This window comes from Rosa rugosa, chromosome 3, assembly GCF_958449725.1.
Source record: "Rosa rugosa chromosome 3, drRosRugo1.1, whole genome shotgun sequence".
NCBI lineage: Eukaryota > Viridiplantae > Streptophyta > Magnoliopsida > Rosales > Rosaceae > Rosa > Rosa rugosa.
The window spans coordinates 46,393,982-46,407,128 of NC_084822.1; the positions used below are offsets into that span (position 1 = coordinate 46,393,982).

General features: G+C 38.6%; 1 protein-coding gene across 1 annotated transcript; it reads left to right on the forward strand.

Moving 5' to 3' along the window:
* Nucleotides 1–2,381: 2,381 nt before the first annotated feature.
* On the forward strand, nucleotides 2,382–12,854 carry LOC133738108 (cysteine-tryptophan domain-containing zinc finger protein 3-like). The gene is made up of 14 exons (XM_062165553.1): nucleotides 2,382–2,939; nucleotides 3,770–3,845; nucleotides 3,949–4,079; nucleotides 4,184–4,579; nucleotides 4,673–5,961; nucleotides 6,132–6,592; nucleotides 6,684–8,182; nucleotides 8,262–8,410; nucleotides 9,067–9,227; nucleotides 9,338–9,498; nucleotides 9,857–10,598; nucleotides 10,736–10,881; nucleotides 10,970–11,053; nucleotides 12,628–12,854. Exons 1-11 carry the CDS (start codon nucleotides 2,772–2,774, stop codon nucleotides 10,094–10,096), a joined length of 4,731 nt encoding a protein of 1,576 aa, XP_062021537.1. The 5' UTR covers nucleotides 2,382–2,771; the 3' UTR covers nucleotides 10,097–10,598; nucleotides 10,736–10,881; nucleotides 10,970–11,053; nucleotides 12,628–12,854.
* The last annotated feature ends 293 nt before the right edge of the window (nucleotides 12,855–13,147 follow it).

The following is a 13,147-nucleotide window of genomic DNA, read 5'->3' on the forward strand; positions in this document are numbered from 1 at the left end:
CATAACTTGATCAAGTAAACTATTTAATTTGAAAGATAAACTTGTAACTCTCCAAAGTTACATGTGCTTTGTGATATTATATTCAATTTGTAGTAGTACTTATGGTATTTGTAATTTTTTTTCTAATTCATTGCATGATTGCATTCATATTTGGTTGTAGTAAAATTTATGTTTATTTTGTGCTTTTATCTATTTAGTGTGGGATATATTTGACCATGGTATATTCTTCTAGCAGAACCGTTTTAGATAAAGTAGTTTCTTATCCTATTGTAGAGTTCATCATTTATTATAAATGACGTCAAAAGAAGGTGTGCATTCAAACTAAATCCTTATGTGTGGATATTTTATTACCAATAGTAATACTAGGTCTCGCACATACAAGGTAATAAACGTTAACTTAATTATTTATTGACGATCTTATATTCATAGTTGTTTTATTGACAAACACTTCATTAACGTTGTACTAAAAAAGTAATAAAACATGCCAAAACTTTAACGTGCAAATCGAAAAACTAGAATCAGCGTAAAGAAGACAAAAGGGTTTAAACTACGATAAATGACACATTATTTATTGATGAGTATCTAAAGTTTGAAATTCCAAATAAAGCATAATTCAATCTATCCGTTTCTAAATGAATAACTCAATCAAATTAGACTTTGCGCTCAGCTAGGGTTTTGAGAGAGTCTCTCCTTTGGGTACTTTCTCTTGTATCTTCCCGGTTGATTTCTCAATGGTGGCCATAGCAGGCTTAGGCCTGTTCATCTTGTGTGTGTATGGTGCGATCAGTGTTGGCGATGGTCTGCGTTATTCAGTCTCGAATGAAGGCATAGCTGATCTGGTGGTTGTGGGTGAAGGGAGTGTTTTTGGGGCTCCGTATGAGATAAGTGGCTTGGGGTGGTGGCTTCCGGATCCGATTTTGGCGGGTCAGAGGCTTGTATGCACGATCGGCCAAGGCGATTGGAGGACTGGTGGTGCGACTAGAGTACTCGGCGGTGCCGGGGACGAGTCACGTCTGCAATCAGAGGATTTCTGGCTGGATTTTTCTCTTGCTGCTGTTGGTGGTGTTGAGAACGGGTTTAGCTTCTTTTACTGGGCTCGAGTTCAGGGTGTTAAAGATGGTTATGACGTTGCTCGTGGTGGTGGTGATGCGTATTGCGGCGGTGGTTGGAAGCTGGTGATGGATGAGGATCGAGGGTGACCTATCTCCATATGGGGCTGGACTTCTTCGATGGCGGCGGGATTTGCTGCCTTCAGGGATCTGCAAGCTTCTGGGTGCAGTGGGGCGCCCCTAGTAATCATGGGGGTGTCCTTTGTAATTGCCATATGGGCTAGAGCTTGGTGGGCTGGTGTTTACTGGTGGGTCTGCTGGGCTTGCCTAACTTTGGAGGGGATGGAAGGTGACTTGTCATCTTCCATTCCTAGTATTTAGTTTCTTTTTTCTGGTCGCAAAAACCAAATGCTGTGAGGGATCATTTTAATTTACTGCTTCGGAGTTTCTTGGTTTTTGTTTGAAATAATGATGCGTGGACTTCCTAAAAGGTGGGTGTACTGGGGGTATATTGGGTGTACTCTGAGGAACGATTCTTTCTGTCGACCCCATATGGCTGTTTCGTTTTTGTACTGCTTGCTGAATCTATATAATGAGCTGACCTCTTTTGACCAAAAAAAAAAAAGTTTGAAATTCCAATCATGCCAATAATATAAATTAGATTCAATGTTAGATGAGGTTTTAAATCTCAATCGCGGTTTACAAACGAAGAAAAAAAAAACGTATCACAGTACACATGGATCACTTTGTTTTTGTTTTTTGACTTTGTCAGGAGGAACCCAAAGCTTCCTAGGCCCGCCCAAGATAAAACCCTTCGGCGCATGTGAAATGCTCAAACTGTGCGTTGCAGCACAGTGTCTGACCACTTTGATAGCTTCGGGGTTCGAATCTAGGTTGGGGAGCACACCCAACTAAGTAAGAACCACTAGGCCACTTGCAGTAGTTATGGATCACTTTGTTATTGTGACACTAAGAAAAAACACTCTAATCATGTATGTATATCATATATAATTTCTTAATTTTAGTGTCTCTGACTTAAAGAGAGTGCAAAGCGCGTGACCGCACGCGTCGCACGGCATCTGATGCAGCCAATTTCTTCCTCCTTCCGGACAATCCATTTCTACAAAGAAAGCAAAGAAGGAAGGGGCAAAAATAGAAATACAATAAAATACGTGAGCATAACCGAAAACGGTGAATCCCACCTCTACAGTCTCATCTCTGGTAAAGATCCCTGCTCCTTCCTCCTAGTCTCATTTGGACACCTAAATTATAAATAACTAATATTTTAATATTTTGCTTGAACAGAAAGGAAAATAAATAAAAATAAAATAAAAAATAAAAAATAAACAAGCTGCTGTAAACACCAAAAACCAGAGAGAGAGAGAGAGAGAGAAAGAGAAAGAGAAGGAGAGACTCCTGCTCAATCAATTTCAAAGCAACACACAAATTTCTCTCAAAAATTTTGTCCAAAAATAAAAAATAAAAACCCCGCGTAATTGTTCGCGGTTTTCACAAAACTATTCACTTCGATTTTGATTTTTTGTTTTGTGATTTTGGGAGCAATTGAGGTGGTGGTTCTGAATTGAGCCGGGGGGAGATTGATTCGGCGGCGGCGGCGTGATCGGAATCTGAATTTGACTGATCCGGGGAATTTCCGGTGTAATGGATCGGAGGGAGCTTTGGGTTTTTAATTGAGAGACAAGTAGGTAGGTTGGGTTGTGGATGATTTCTGTGGGGAGTAGGGATGCGAGGAAGGGGCTAGGGTTAGGGTTAGGGTTCGGAGCTGGGAGAGAGATGGACGATTCCGAGCTTGAAGAAGGCGAGGCGTGTTCTTCTCAAATCAATGAATACGATCCCAATATCGACCCCGACGTTGCTCTCGCCTACATCGTAAGCTTTATATAACTCTCTCTCTCTCTCTCTATATATATATAGATATAGATATATATAATCGTTTACAGAATTTATGTGAATATTGATGTAGTCTTTGTTAGCTGCATATTATTACTACGAGTATGAATTTTGGTTTTGAAGTTCTGGGGTTGACTTGTAATTGCTGGTCTTAGATCCAAGCTGAGGCCTTTGATTGAATTCTGGATTCTAAATTTTTTGTAATTTGAAAACTTACTGAACTGTGTGATTGGATTTTTGATTCGGGGAGTAGAAGATGTAGTTTAGGACTTTGTTACTCACGCTTTGGTTAATGTAAGGTAATTGCGGTGTTTCGCTTGAGAATCGTCTACTTTGCAATGCGAGGAAGTATTCGTCTTTGACTTGTTATTGGGAGGGTATGAAACTGTTACTGGAGGTGGTTTATGGAAATGTTTACGCACAAGTGACTGGTTATGGTAAAAGTTTATGGCGGCATAGTAATGTGACTCGAGTATTATGGGTTTGTAGCGCCTCTTATGTAGTTATGAGTTATGTGGGATTGCACAATTCGAATGTTGAAATTATCTATGATACGACCGAAAGTGCTCTGCATTAAACTTTCTGAATTTGAAATTGAGAATGGTGGTAGGTTCCGTTCCTGATGTGTTATTGTTTTAGGGTATTAATAGTAGATAGCTGAACTATGTATTATCTCAAATCCTTAAAGATGCCTAAATCTCATCAGAACTGTTATGGAAGTACTACAGATTGTTCTGGCCGTTGTTATCACTTCCTGTCTTTTTAATGAGCTTTGTAATTAACTACATGTTTGCTCTGCTTGGCATTAGGATGATAAAATTCAGGATGTTTTGGGACACTTTCAGAAAGATTTTGAAGGTGGGGTGGTGTCTGCAGAGAATCTAGGTAAGTCAAGAAAATGGAATTGTATGTTCTATTATGTTTAAACGATGCATTAATTGGAGTTTATTCTCTGTAATAATGAACTGTCATATTTTCACTGTAACAGGGGCAAAGTTTGGTGGGTATGGCTCATTTTTACCTAGCTATCAGCGGTCTCCAGTGTGGTCTCATCCGAGGACTCCAGCAAAAAGTCAGAATTATGGCTTACCCAAATCTCCCAACAGTTTAAAACTCGAGGTATCAACTTAATGAGGATGGTAGTTCCTATTTGTTATTTCCATTCCTTATATATTTCTGAATATTTTGTTTACTTGAGGGCATTTGTTTGTTTTACCACACAGGGTGGCCATCGTAACAATTCTAGTTGTTATGCTGTATCTCAGTCTGTTGGACTTGGAACTGCTTCTGCCAGTTCCATTTCACTCGTTGCACCAAAGGCACCATCAGCAAACATTCCAGTCAAACAAGATGTGAGTGTTTCATATAATCAAGCTGACCAGTATCCTCCTGAACAGGAATCCGCAACAAAGAGACCTATTAAATTATCGGACCAGAAAACTCTCAAGGTACGGCTTAGGGTGGGCTCGGATAACTTGTCGACACGAAAAAATGATATCTACAGTGGGCTTGGCCTTGACGGTACACCATCTTCCTCACTAGATGATTCTTCAGATAGTGAAGGAATATCTCATGGACCTCAAGATGCCCCATTTGAATCTCCCACTAGTATTCTCCAGGTGAATCATCTCCCTGCAATTTTTAGTTGTTCATCTTATTTGAACATAATGTGCATTAACTGAAATATTTTTTTGGATGACGGTCTGGAGCAGATTATGACATCCTGTCCGGTGTATGAGGGTATGCTTTTGTCACCTCTTCCGGAGGATCTAATTTATTTAACTGAAAAGGATAAGGTTGCAAAAGAAGTTAGATCTCTTCCAAGGGATGGTTTGGAAAGATCTGGGTTCCTAGTGAATGGAGCAAATACCAGGGAAGGTGGTGGGAAAGTGTCTGGGGCAAGGAAAACTAAATCAGTTGAAAGAAATGATTTTTCAGCAGAATCAAAGAGCGGGATCAATAAGGATGGAATTGGGCTTCTGGCAAACAAGGACCAAGATGTTGATACATTTGCTTGTGAGGAGCTTGTTTCTAAAACCTTGAAGCTCCCACTTCTATCCAATTCATACTCTTCTGTCAATGATGTGAAAAAGAGTAAAGAAGCAGATAAGAATGCTGGAAGGGATAAAGGCTTCCCTTGTCAACCAGAAGATGAGCCTATGGAGCCAACATTCAATCAAGAGCAAAACTGGGTTGAAAAGCGAAAAGCCAGTTTGGCTGGAAAGGTTCAGGGAGACAGAAAAGTAAGTTCTAACAATAATGTTTCGGTACATTTAAAGAAAGATGGCCATCACAAAGGAGAGAAAGGTAATGAATCAGTAAAAGCTGACTCAAATGTATCTAAAGGGAGGAAATCTTTAAGTACTGAAGTTGTGGACCACTCAAAGCAAAGGGTCAGTCAGAAGGGTATAGCCCATGAGGTAGATGATATGAGATTACTTTCTGGGAAGGAGCAGCCCTTACTTGGCGAAAAATGGAAATCAAAAGAAATTCCAAGGACCCTGGTTACAGACTTTCCAAAAGAAAGCTCCAGGGTTGGTTCTGCTTCAGTGCCCAAAGTGAAGAGTGCTCATGTGAACAAGCTTACATCCAATAGTGAGTCAGAAAACTTCAGAAAGGATCTTGATAAAAGCAGGGATACATATAGAGATTTCTTTGGGGATGAAGAAGAAGAGAACCAAACTGATTCATTGCAATTGCCTTCTGAAGATAAGCTTAAGGAGCCTGATGCTGTTGCAAAAAGCACATCTGCAGTTAACATTTCATCAAGAGAGAAACCAAATGGCAAGACAGTTGATTCACATCCGGTAACAGCTTCAAATATAGCTCAACGCCCTGGAAACGGACCCATTTCTGATGTAGCTCCTGCAACAGGGGCTCCTGCATTAATGGAAGACTATTGGGTGCAGTGTGACAAGTGTCTAAAATGGCGGCTTCTTCCGCACGGTACAACCCCCGACAACTTACCAGAAAAGTGGCTATGTAGCATGCTTAATTGGCTGTAAGTTCCTTTCTAGGCATTCGCTACCTATCATATGTTCATTCTATTACATGGTATATCAATCATACCCCTAGAGTGGTACATTGATGTATGTTAGTTATAAAATTCGGTGGCTAGTAGTTTCAATCTTTCTTTCTTTATGTGAAGCTGATCTCTTGATTCAAATGCAGGCCTGGGATGAACCGGTGTAGTGTAACAGAGGAGGAAACAACAGACAAGACAAAAGCTCTAATTGCACAGTACCAAGTTCCTGCCCTTGGCAGTCAAAATAATCTTCCCAATAATCCTGGTGGCTTTATGGAAGGCGTTGCACAAGCTGATTTTCGTCACCCTGATCAAAACCCCCAAAATTTTGGTTTGCATGCCATGCCTGGCAGCGGGAAGAAAAAAAATGGATTGAAAGAATTGTCAAAGGCAAGTGATAAAGATGGTTCTATTCTGCTGCCAAACTCTATGAAGAAGAACATACAGGCATCACTGAAGAGTAAAAGCTTGAATGATGTTAACCAATCTTCACCTCTGAATGAGCCTAATTTTCAGCAGCTGAGCAATTCCAGTGACTTGGCAGTGGAGAAACGGAAGCACAAGTACAAAGAGAAGCAAAAAGTTTTAGCTTCCTCTTATGATGGAGGTATTTTATTTGATGCATGGATTTGTTTGTGCTTTTAAAATTCCCTTGATCTGCTTAATCTTAGATACTCTTTGATAAACATGCAAAACAGGTCCTATCAACAATTTAAAGATTAAGAGCAGAAGGGACTTTGATCCAGATACTTCTAGACCACCCAAGAAAATCAAGAGCAATGGTAGGCGTATGACTGATGAAGAATGGGCATCAGATCACCACGGACCAGATGGCGAGATTGGTCCTAGCTCAAGTAGTGGTTTTCTGACTACTGAAGCAGGAAAAGATCGAATTAAGGATAGGATAGAGGCTGCTACTCTTACCAAGGTAAAAGATGAAGTTTGTAGAGACAATGGATCCGTAGACATGGGTAATGTTTCTAGAGATAGAACAAAAAAGAGAAAATTGAAGGAATATCCTGAAATTCATATGGGTTCCCTTCCAGATCGTTCCATTGCAGTGAAGGAGGAGTTTAGTGAGAATGACTGTAGGAAGGAAAAGAAGGCGAGGGTATCTAAATCTGAGGGAAAAGAGTCCAGTGCAAGCAAAGGCAGTGGTAGAACAGACAAGAAGAGCAGCCATTCAAAGAAGCAACAACGTGGAAAAGATATAAGCAGCAGACTAACTCAACGGAGTCAGAATGGTATGGAATCTTTGAAAAAAGATTTGGGATCTGTTCAGGTTTCTGTGGCTGCCACTTCAAGCTCTTCTAAAGTTTCTGGTTCTCAAAAGACCAAATCCAGCTTTCAAGAAATTAAAGGTTCACCTGTAGAATCTGTTTCATCATCACCTATGAGAATCTTAAATCCTGATAAGCATGAATTAGTACTCGGGGTAAAGGACGAGTCACAAGACACTGGTCGTTTTGCATTACGTAGCCCGCGGAGATGCTCAGATGATGAAGATGACTGCAGGATTGATCGATCTGGGACAGCAAGGAAGGAAAAAATTTCCTCCGGGGCTTATCGTAGGTCTGAGAAGGTGAACAAATTGCAGGAGAAGGTGAACAAATATGGTGAAACTGAGAACAAATATGTCAGTAAGAAAGATTTGCCGGGAAAGTCTTTGAATGAGGGTAGTAAAAGGGAGAGCCAGTCTAATTTTGGGGGTCGTGATGGCCCAGATGTTAGACTAGATGCTATTTACCCAAAAGACACGATTTCTACTCCAAAGAAGCAGCCAGATTCTGATAGTGAAAGGTCTTCAAAGAGGATCCCTTCTGAAAGAACTGATCGAGTGGATACAGGCTCAACAAGGGGGAAGTCACTACCCTTGCCACCCTCTGGAGGAGCTCAAAATGAGATGATGACTCGTTGTCCCCGACCAGTTTCTGGCTCTCACAAAGGTAATGGAGCAGATATATTACAAGTAGATGGCTCTGAAGGTAATGATGTGGTCAAGGTGCAAGTACAGACCAGAAGGGCTGATACTCAGAATGGAACTCAGCATACTAGTTCAAGACATCGTGCACAGAATGGGCACAGGGGCAGGGATCTTGATGCCCCTAGTCCAGCTAGAAGGGATTCTTCCACCCCGGCTTATATCACTATTCTAAAAGAAGCTAAAGATATGAAACACCTTGCTGATCGTCTCAAGGTTTTAACCTATCATATTATCATGACTTGATGTTGCTGCTTCTTTCTGCCATAATTATGTTTAATGTTGATCTTTGCAGAACTCTCAGTCAAATGATAGTACGGGGCTTTACTTCCAGGCAGTCCTCAAATTTCTTCACGCTGCATCTCTCTTGGAATCTCCCAACATTGACAGTGCCAAGCAAAATGAGTCCATGCAAATTTATAGAAGCACTGCGGCACTATGCCAGTAAGTCAAAATTGAGCTGTATTAACACTCCTAGACATGCACCGGTTTATGTGAGACCGTCATTTTTTATCTCCTTTCAGTTGTTTTTCTTTTCCTAACATTCCTGAATTGAGTCATGCTGTACTGATTCATATCCTCAAATTAATATTCCCTTCAACCTTGCATGTGATGAGACCCTGCTACCATTCATGGAATGCTGGTGTGGTGTTGGATCCCAAATCAAAGTGGGAGGGGCCTTTTCAAAATCTTTAGGAATAATTTTAGCCTGTATTTTGTGTTTCTCTTGTGTAGTTGTGAGGGCCATTTGGTTTGGGGAGGGGAGGGAAGATGACAGAGTGTACTGGGCAAGGCTTGGTGCTTTAGACTTGGGGAGTACGTAATTCAATTGAAAAAAGAAAAACTTGGGAGTATTTTAGTGACTTTCATGCTTGGTGAAGCTGACTCATCTTTCTTTGCATGCGGTGTATGCTTTTATACCATACTATATAAATCTATCTGCCTTCTGCCATCTTTTTCAGTGGGGATAGGCTCATAGTAGATATTCATATTGTTTGTTTAAATGCATTTTTGGTGGATGTTAATTCGATTTTGATTCTGGAGCTTCTGTCACTTTTTCCCCCTCTGCTTTTCCTTTCTAACTTAAAATATATCTATAGGTTTTGTGCTCATGAATATGAAAAATCCAAAGACATGGCTTCTGCTGCTTTAGCCTTCAAATGCTTGGAGGTGGCTTATCTGAAGGTGATATACTCATCGCATTCCAATGCAGGCAGAGATCGACATGAGTTACAAACAGCTTTACAGATGGGTCCTCCTGGTAAATTAATGTTTAATTTTTGCTACTTTGGTGTTACAGAAGCGCAAGGCTCTCAATAACCGTTTTTTCTAATCACTTCTTATTTGCCATTTTCATTGATTTTCTATCAGGTGAATCTCCATCTTCCTCTGCCTCTGATGTTGATAACTTGAACAATCCCTCAGCAGTAGACAAGGTTGCCTTACCCAAGGGTGTTAGCTCACCCCAAGTTGCTGGAAACCATGTAATTGCTGCTCGAAATCGTCCCAATTTTGTGCGCATGCTGAAATTTGTGAGTATTCACTGCTTCTATTTTGTAACACGCCTCCAAACTAAAAGAAAAACCTTGCCCTCTCTCTGTGGAACTTTTAATTTGTTCTTCCTTATATTTGGGACCCGAGCACTGCTTCTATTTTGTAACACGCCTCCAAACCAAAAGAAAAACCTTGCCCCCCCTCTCTCTGAAACTTTTAATTTGTCATTCCTTATATTTGGGGCCCAACCACTGCTTCTATTTTGTGACACGCCTCCAAACCAAAAAAAAGAAAAAGAAATCTTCCTCAGTCTTTCTCTCTTACACAGATTCGCTAGCAATGCTTTTATGGGATGATGACTGAATAAACTATGTTTTCAAAATTGATGAATTGCAGACACAAGATGTACATAATGCAATGGACGCATCAAAGAAATCACGTGTTGCTTTTGCAGCTGCTGATACAAAAATGGGAGAAGCTAAGTATTCTGAATGCATCTCTTCCATTAAAAGGGCTCTTGACTTTAACTTCCAAGATGTAGAGGGATTACTACGTTTGGTACGGCTTGCAATGGAAGCCATTTTCAATATCCGTCAGAAGAGTCCAGACGGTGGTGGGGATGATGCTAATCTATGAAGATGTCTATTGGTTAATCCTTGGGTCTCATGCGGTGAAGGGGTGTCCTGGATATTTCTGCTGAACAGCTTGGAACTTCTACTGGGGGATCTGGTTGTCACCAAAGTTGTTTCTGTTCATATATGCTGAGGATCTGTTATTCAATTTATTCTATGTGATCCTAGATCTGTTTTCCATCACCAGATGGGTCCCAAGCAGATCATTAGATCTCAATAGCCAATAGTCATTTCGAGGATTTTGAGCCATCACTAAGTAAGGCTTTTCTGAAGGGATTCAGAGCAGCATTCAAAAGGTGGATATGAAGAATGTGAAGGAAGATATAATAGTTGTATATAACGATGAGAACCATAGGTTCTAAATCATTGGGGCTTTCTTTTCCTCAGACAGTACTTATCTTGACAATCTGTTATCTGCATTGCAACTCTGCCAGTATATGCACGAAATGTCTGATCATTGCCATACTGGCACTGTGTAAAGATAGCTGAAAAAATGGAAGTTGCAGGTATGCTGTCTTTCTATTAGATTTTCTTTATTTTTCCCCTCATCATTTTCCTTCTGTTTCCTCTAACTTCCCCCCACCACCCCCAAAAAAAAATAAAAAAATCCTGTGTTTGATTTTGGTACATGTTACATGTACAGGTTGCTTCTTCACTTTGTTGTAATTGGGACAATTAACCTTGCTGCCGTAATAGAGACTGAATCAGAAAACTGTATATATGAGACAAATTATCATCAGTGCTATCCATGTAGCCCAGTGCTGGGGTTCTGCTTTTCTTACCTCAAAGGTTTGTGTAGCTGTAGCAGTGAAAATTTGCTTCATTGTTTTTACTGTCCATCCATCTCTAACTTTCTTTTCATACTTTCTCTTGCCAGTGGCAACTATTGTATATAAAAGACCATCTGTGTGAAGAGAAGGAAAGGTGGATATTTTATAGGTCCTTCCTTCAGATCTCACAGGTAGAGTTTTAACGATTTTCAGTGTTTAATTCATTGACTTTTGAACTTGGTGAAAATGTTGCATTCAACTGATCTTCTATTGAAATTGTAATGGTGTCTTCTTTGAGAATTCCTGTGATATAAAATGAGTTTTTCTATTGGAACCTCCAAATTTACTCACTTGACCTCTATGCTTTTTACACCTCCTATTAAATTTTCAAATACTAAATTTACTCATTAAACCTCACTAAAGTTCCTCAAATAACCTCACTCATATAATTTACAAACAAACTAAAATTTTTATAATAAAAAACTTTAGTCATTTCAATGATTTAATTACTCTATAAATCTTAATTACATCTTCATTCCTTAATCAGATCTCTTATCCAATAAAAAAAAAAATCAAACACAAAGTATTGAGTTTTAAAAATTAATAAAAATAAAATAACATGAAATATTATGTGATTTTTTTTATTTACTTTTTCTTTTTTAGCTGTGAAAAAAAATATAGATTAATCATTTTTTCTTAATGTTTCTCTATTTTCTGTATCTCATGATTAATTATTTAAATATTTATTTATTTATTTTTATTTGCTAGCTCTGTTTTTTTTTTCTTCTTCTTTCTGCAAATATAATGGATAGATTTAGATTTAGGTCATAATACAATTTATTTTGTTCTCCCTGACCAATATGCGTTCAATATGCATATCATACATTTTTATCTTAATCATAGTTTTATTTCTTATTAAATATATATGAATGCTTTAATGAGTATGTAGTGAAATTGGAAAATGAAAATAGATAGGGAAAATAATAAAGAATGCAATCTAATATTATTAAATTGGAAAGTCTAGAGAAAATAAATATAACAATTTTTTTGGTATAATTATTGTCCTTAATAGTCATTTTATAGTAGGTTATATATGTCATTTAATAATTCATAATAGAGTGAGGTCAAGTGAGCAGATTTGGAGGTCCCAATAGAAACTCTCTATAAAATTGAGAGATACATGTTCTGCCATATACTTCTTCTTTCCCCAAGAGATAATAGTTTATCTTTTTTAATAATGGGCTTTTTGTTAATTTCTGTTCATCCCAAGGGAAAAGCCATAGATGGGGGAACTTGAATGTTGAAGGAAAAGCACAAATATCAAGCATGATGCAACTTTAAAATTAAATATTTAGGATAAATATTGTTTGAGTCCAATTACTAATGGTCAATGACAGTGCTTTGTAAGGAGTAAAACAAACATGCACAAGGCAGATGAACATACTAGAGTAATCTTTGTAAATGCACAAGGTAATTGAACTTGAGGAGCAAATAGTATACTTTATTCACAAGGTTTCTTCTTAATCTTGTGTAGAAAGTAAGCAGCCCATGATGGAATTTCTGTACTATACGATTTGTTATGTCTGCCAAATTGTATCCCGAGTATTGCCTTCTAACTAATCTCTAGTCATTCACAAGAAAATGTTATCATTTTGCCTGTTAATATCACGTAGTTATCTTTAAGCTATGAAAGTGCTCGACATGTTTTAATTAGGATTTAGCAGTTTGATTGGTAGTTTACTAACTGAGCATGCTCTGCTTGCAGGTTGAGCGACTGGGGCACTTACAGCTATAGGTAGTACTGAATTTAATGTGATATTCTTGTTTGGATTTTTCTCTGATGTTGGTGTATAGTATAATTTACCCATAGCAATAACATTTATTTAGGTTTAGATAATAAAGTTTAATTATTTGAATTAGCCATTGGATGTATCAATAAAATTCATCTCCAGTGATTAACGGAGCATATCAATAAAGTTACCTCTTCACTTCCATCCTCGACTTATTGGGACTATTACTATTGTTTAGCCAGTTCCTGAAATCTTGGAAATGTCTTTTGATGAGAATTATGTTATATGTATAAAAATAAAAACTTGAAATAAATAGCAGGGGATGCGCCATTTAGACCATCTCCAACGGAGTGGTCATTTGTCAGGTGGACAATAGAACGGTAATAAATGACTGATAACATCCTTTCCAACCCACAAGTCAAATCCACGTGGATAACAATTCTGAAATTTTCTGTCAAATTTGACAGACCAAACTCAACCGGTCTTTTCTGTTTT

Bases quoted from the DNA above. Each gene is read 5' to 3' on its own strand.
- LOC133738108 (XM_062165553.1), top strand. From the start codon at position 2,772: ATGATTTCTGTGGGGAGTAGGGATGCGAGGAAGGGGCTAGGGTTAGGG. The intron at 2,940-3,769 runs GTAAGCTTTATA...GCTTGGCATTAG, and splicing joins ACGTTGCTCTCGCCTACATC to GATGATAAAATTCAGGATGT. The intron at 5,962-6,131 runs GTAAGTTCCTTT...ATTCAAATGCAG, and splicing joins TGTAGCATGCTTAATTGGCT to GCCTGGGATGAACCGGTGTA.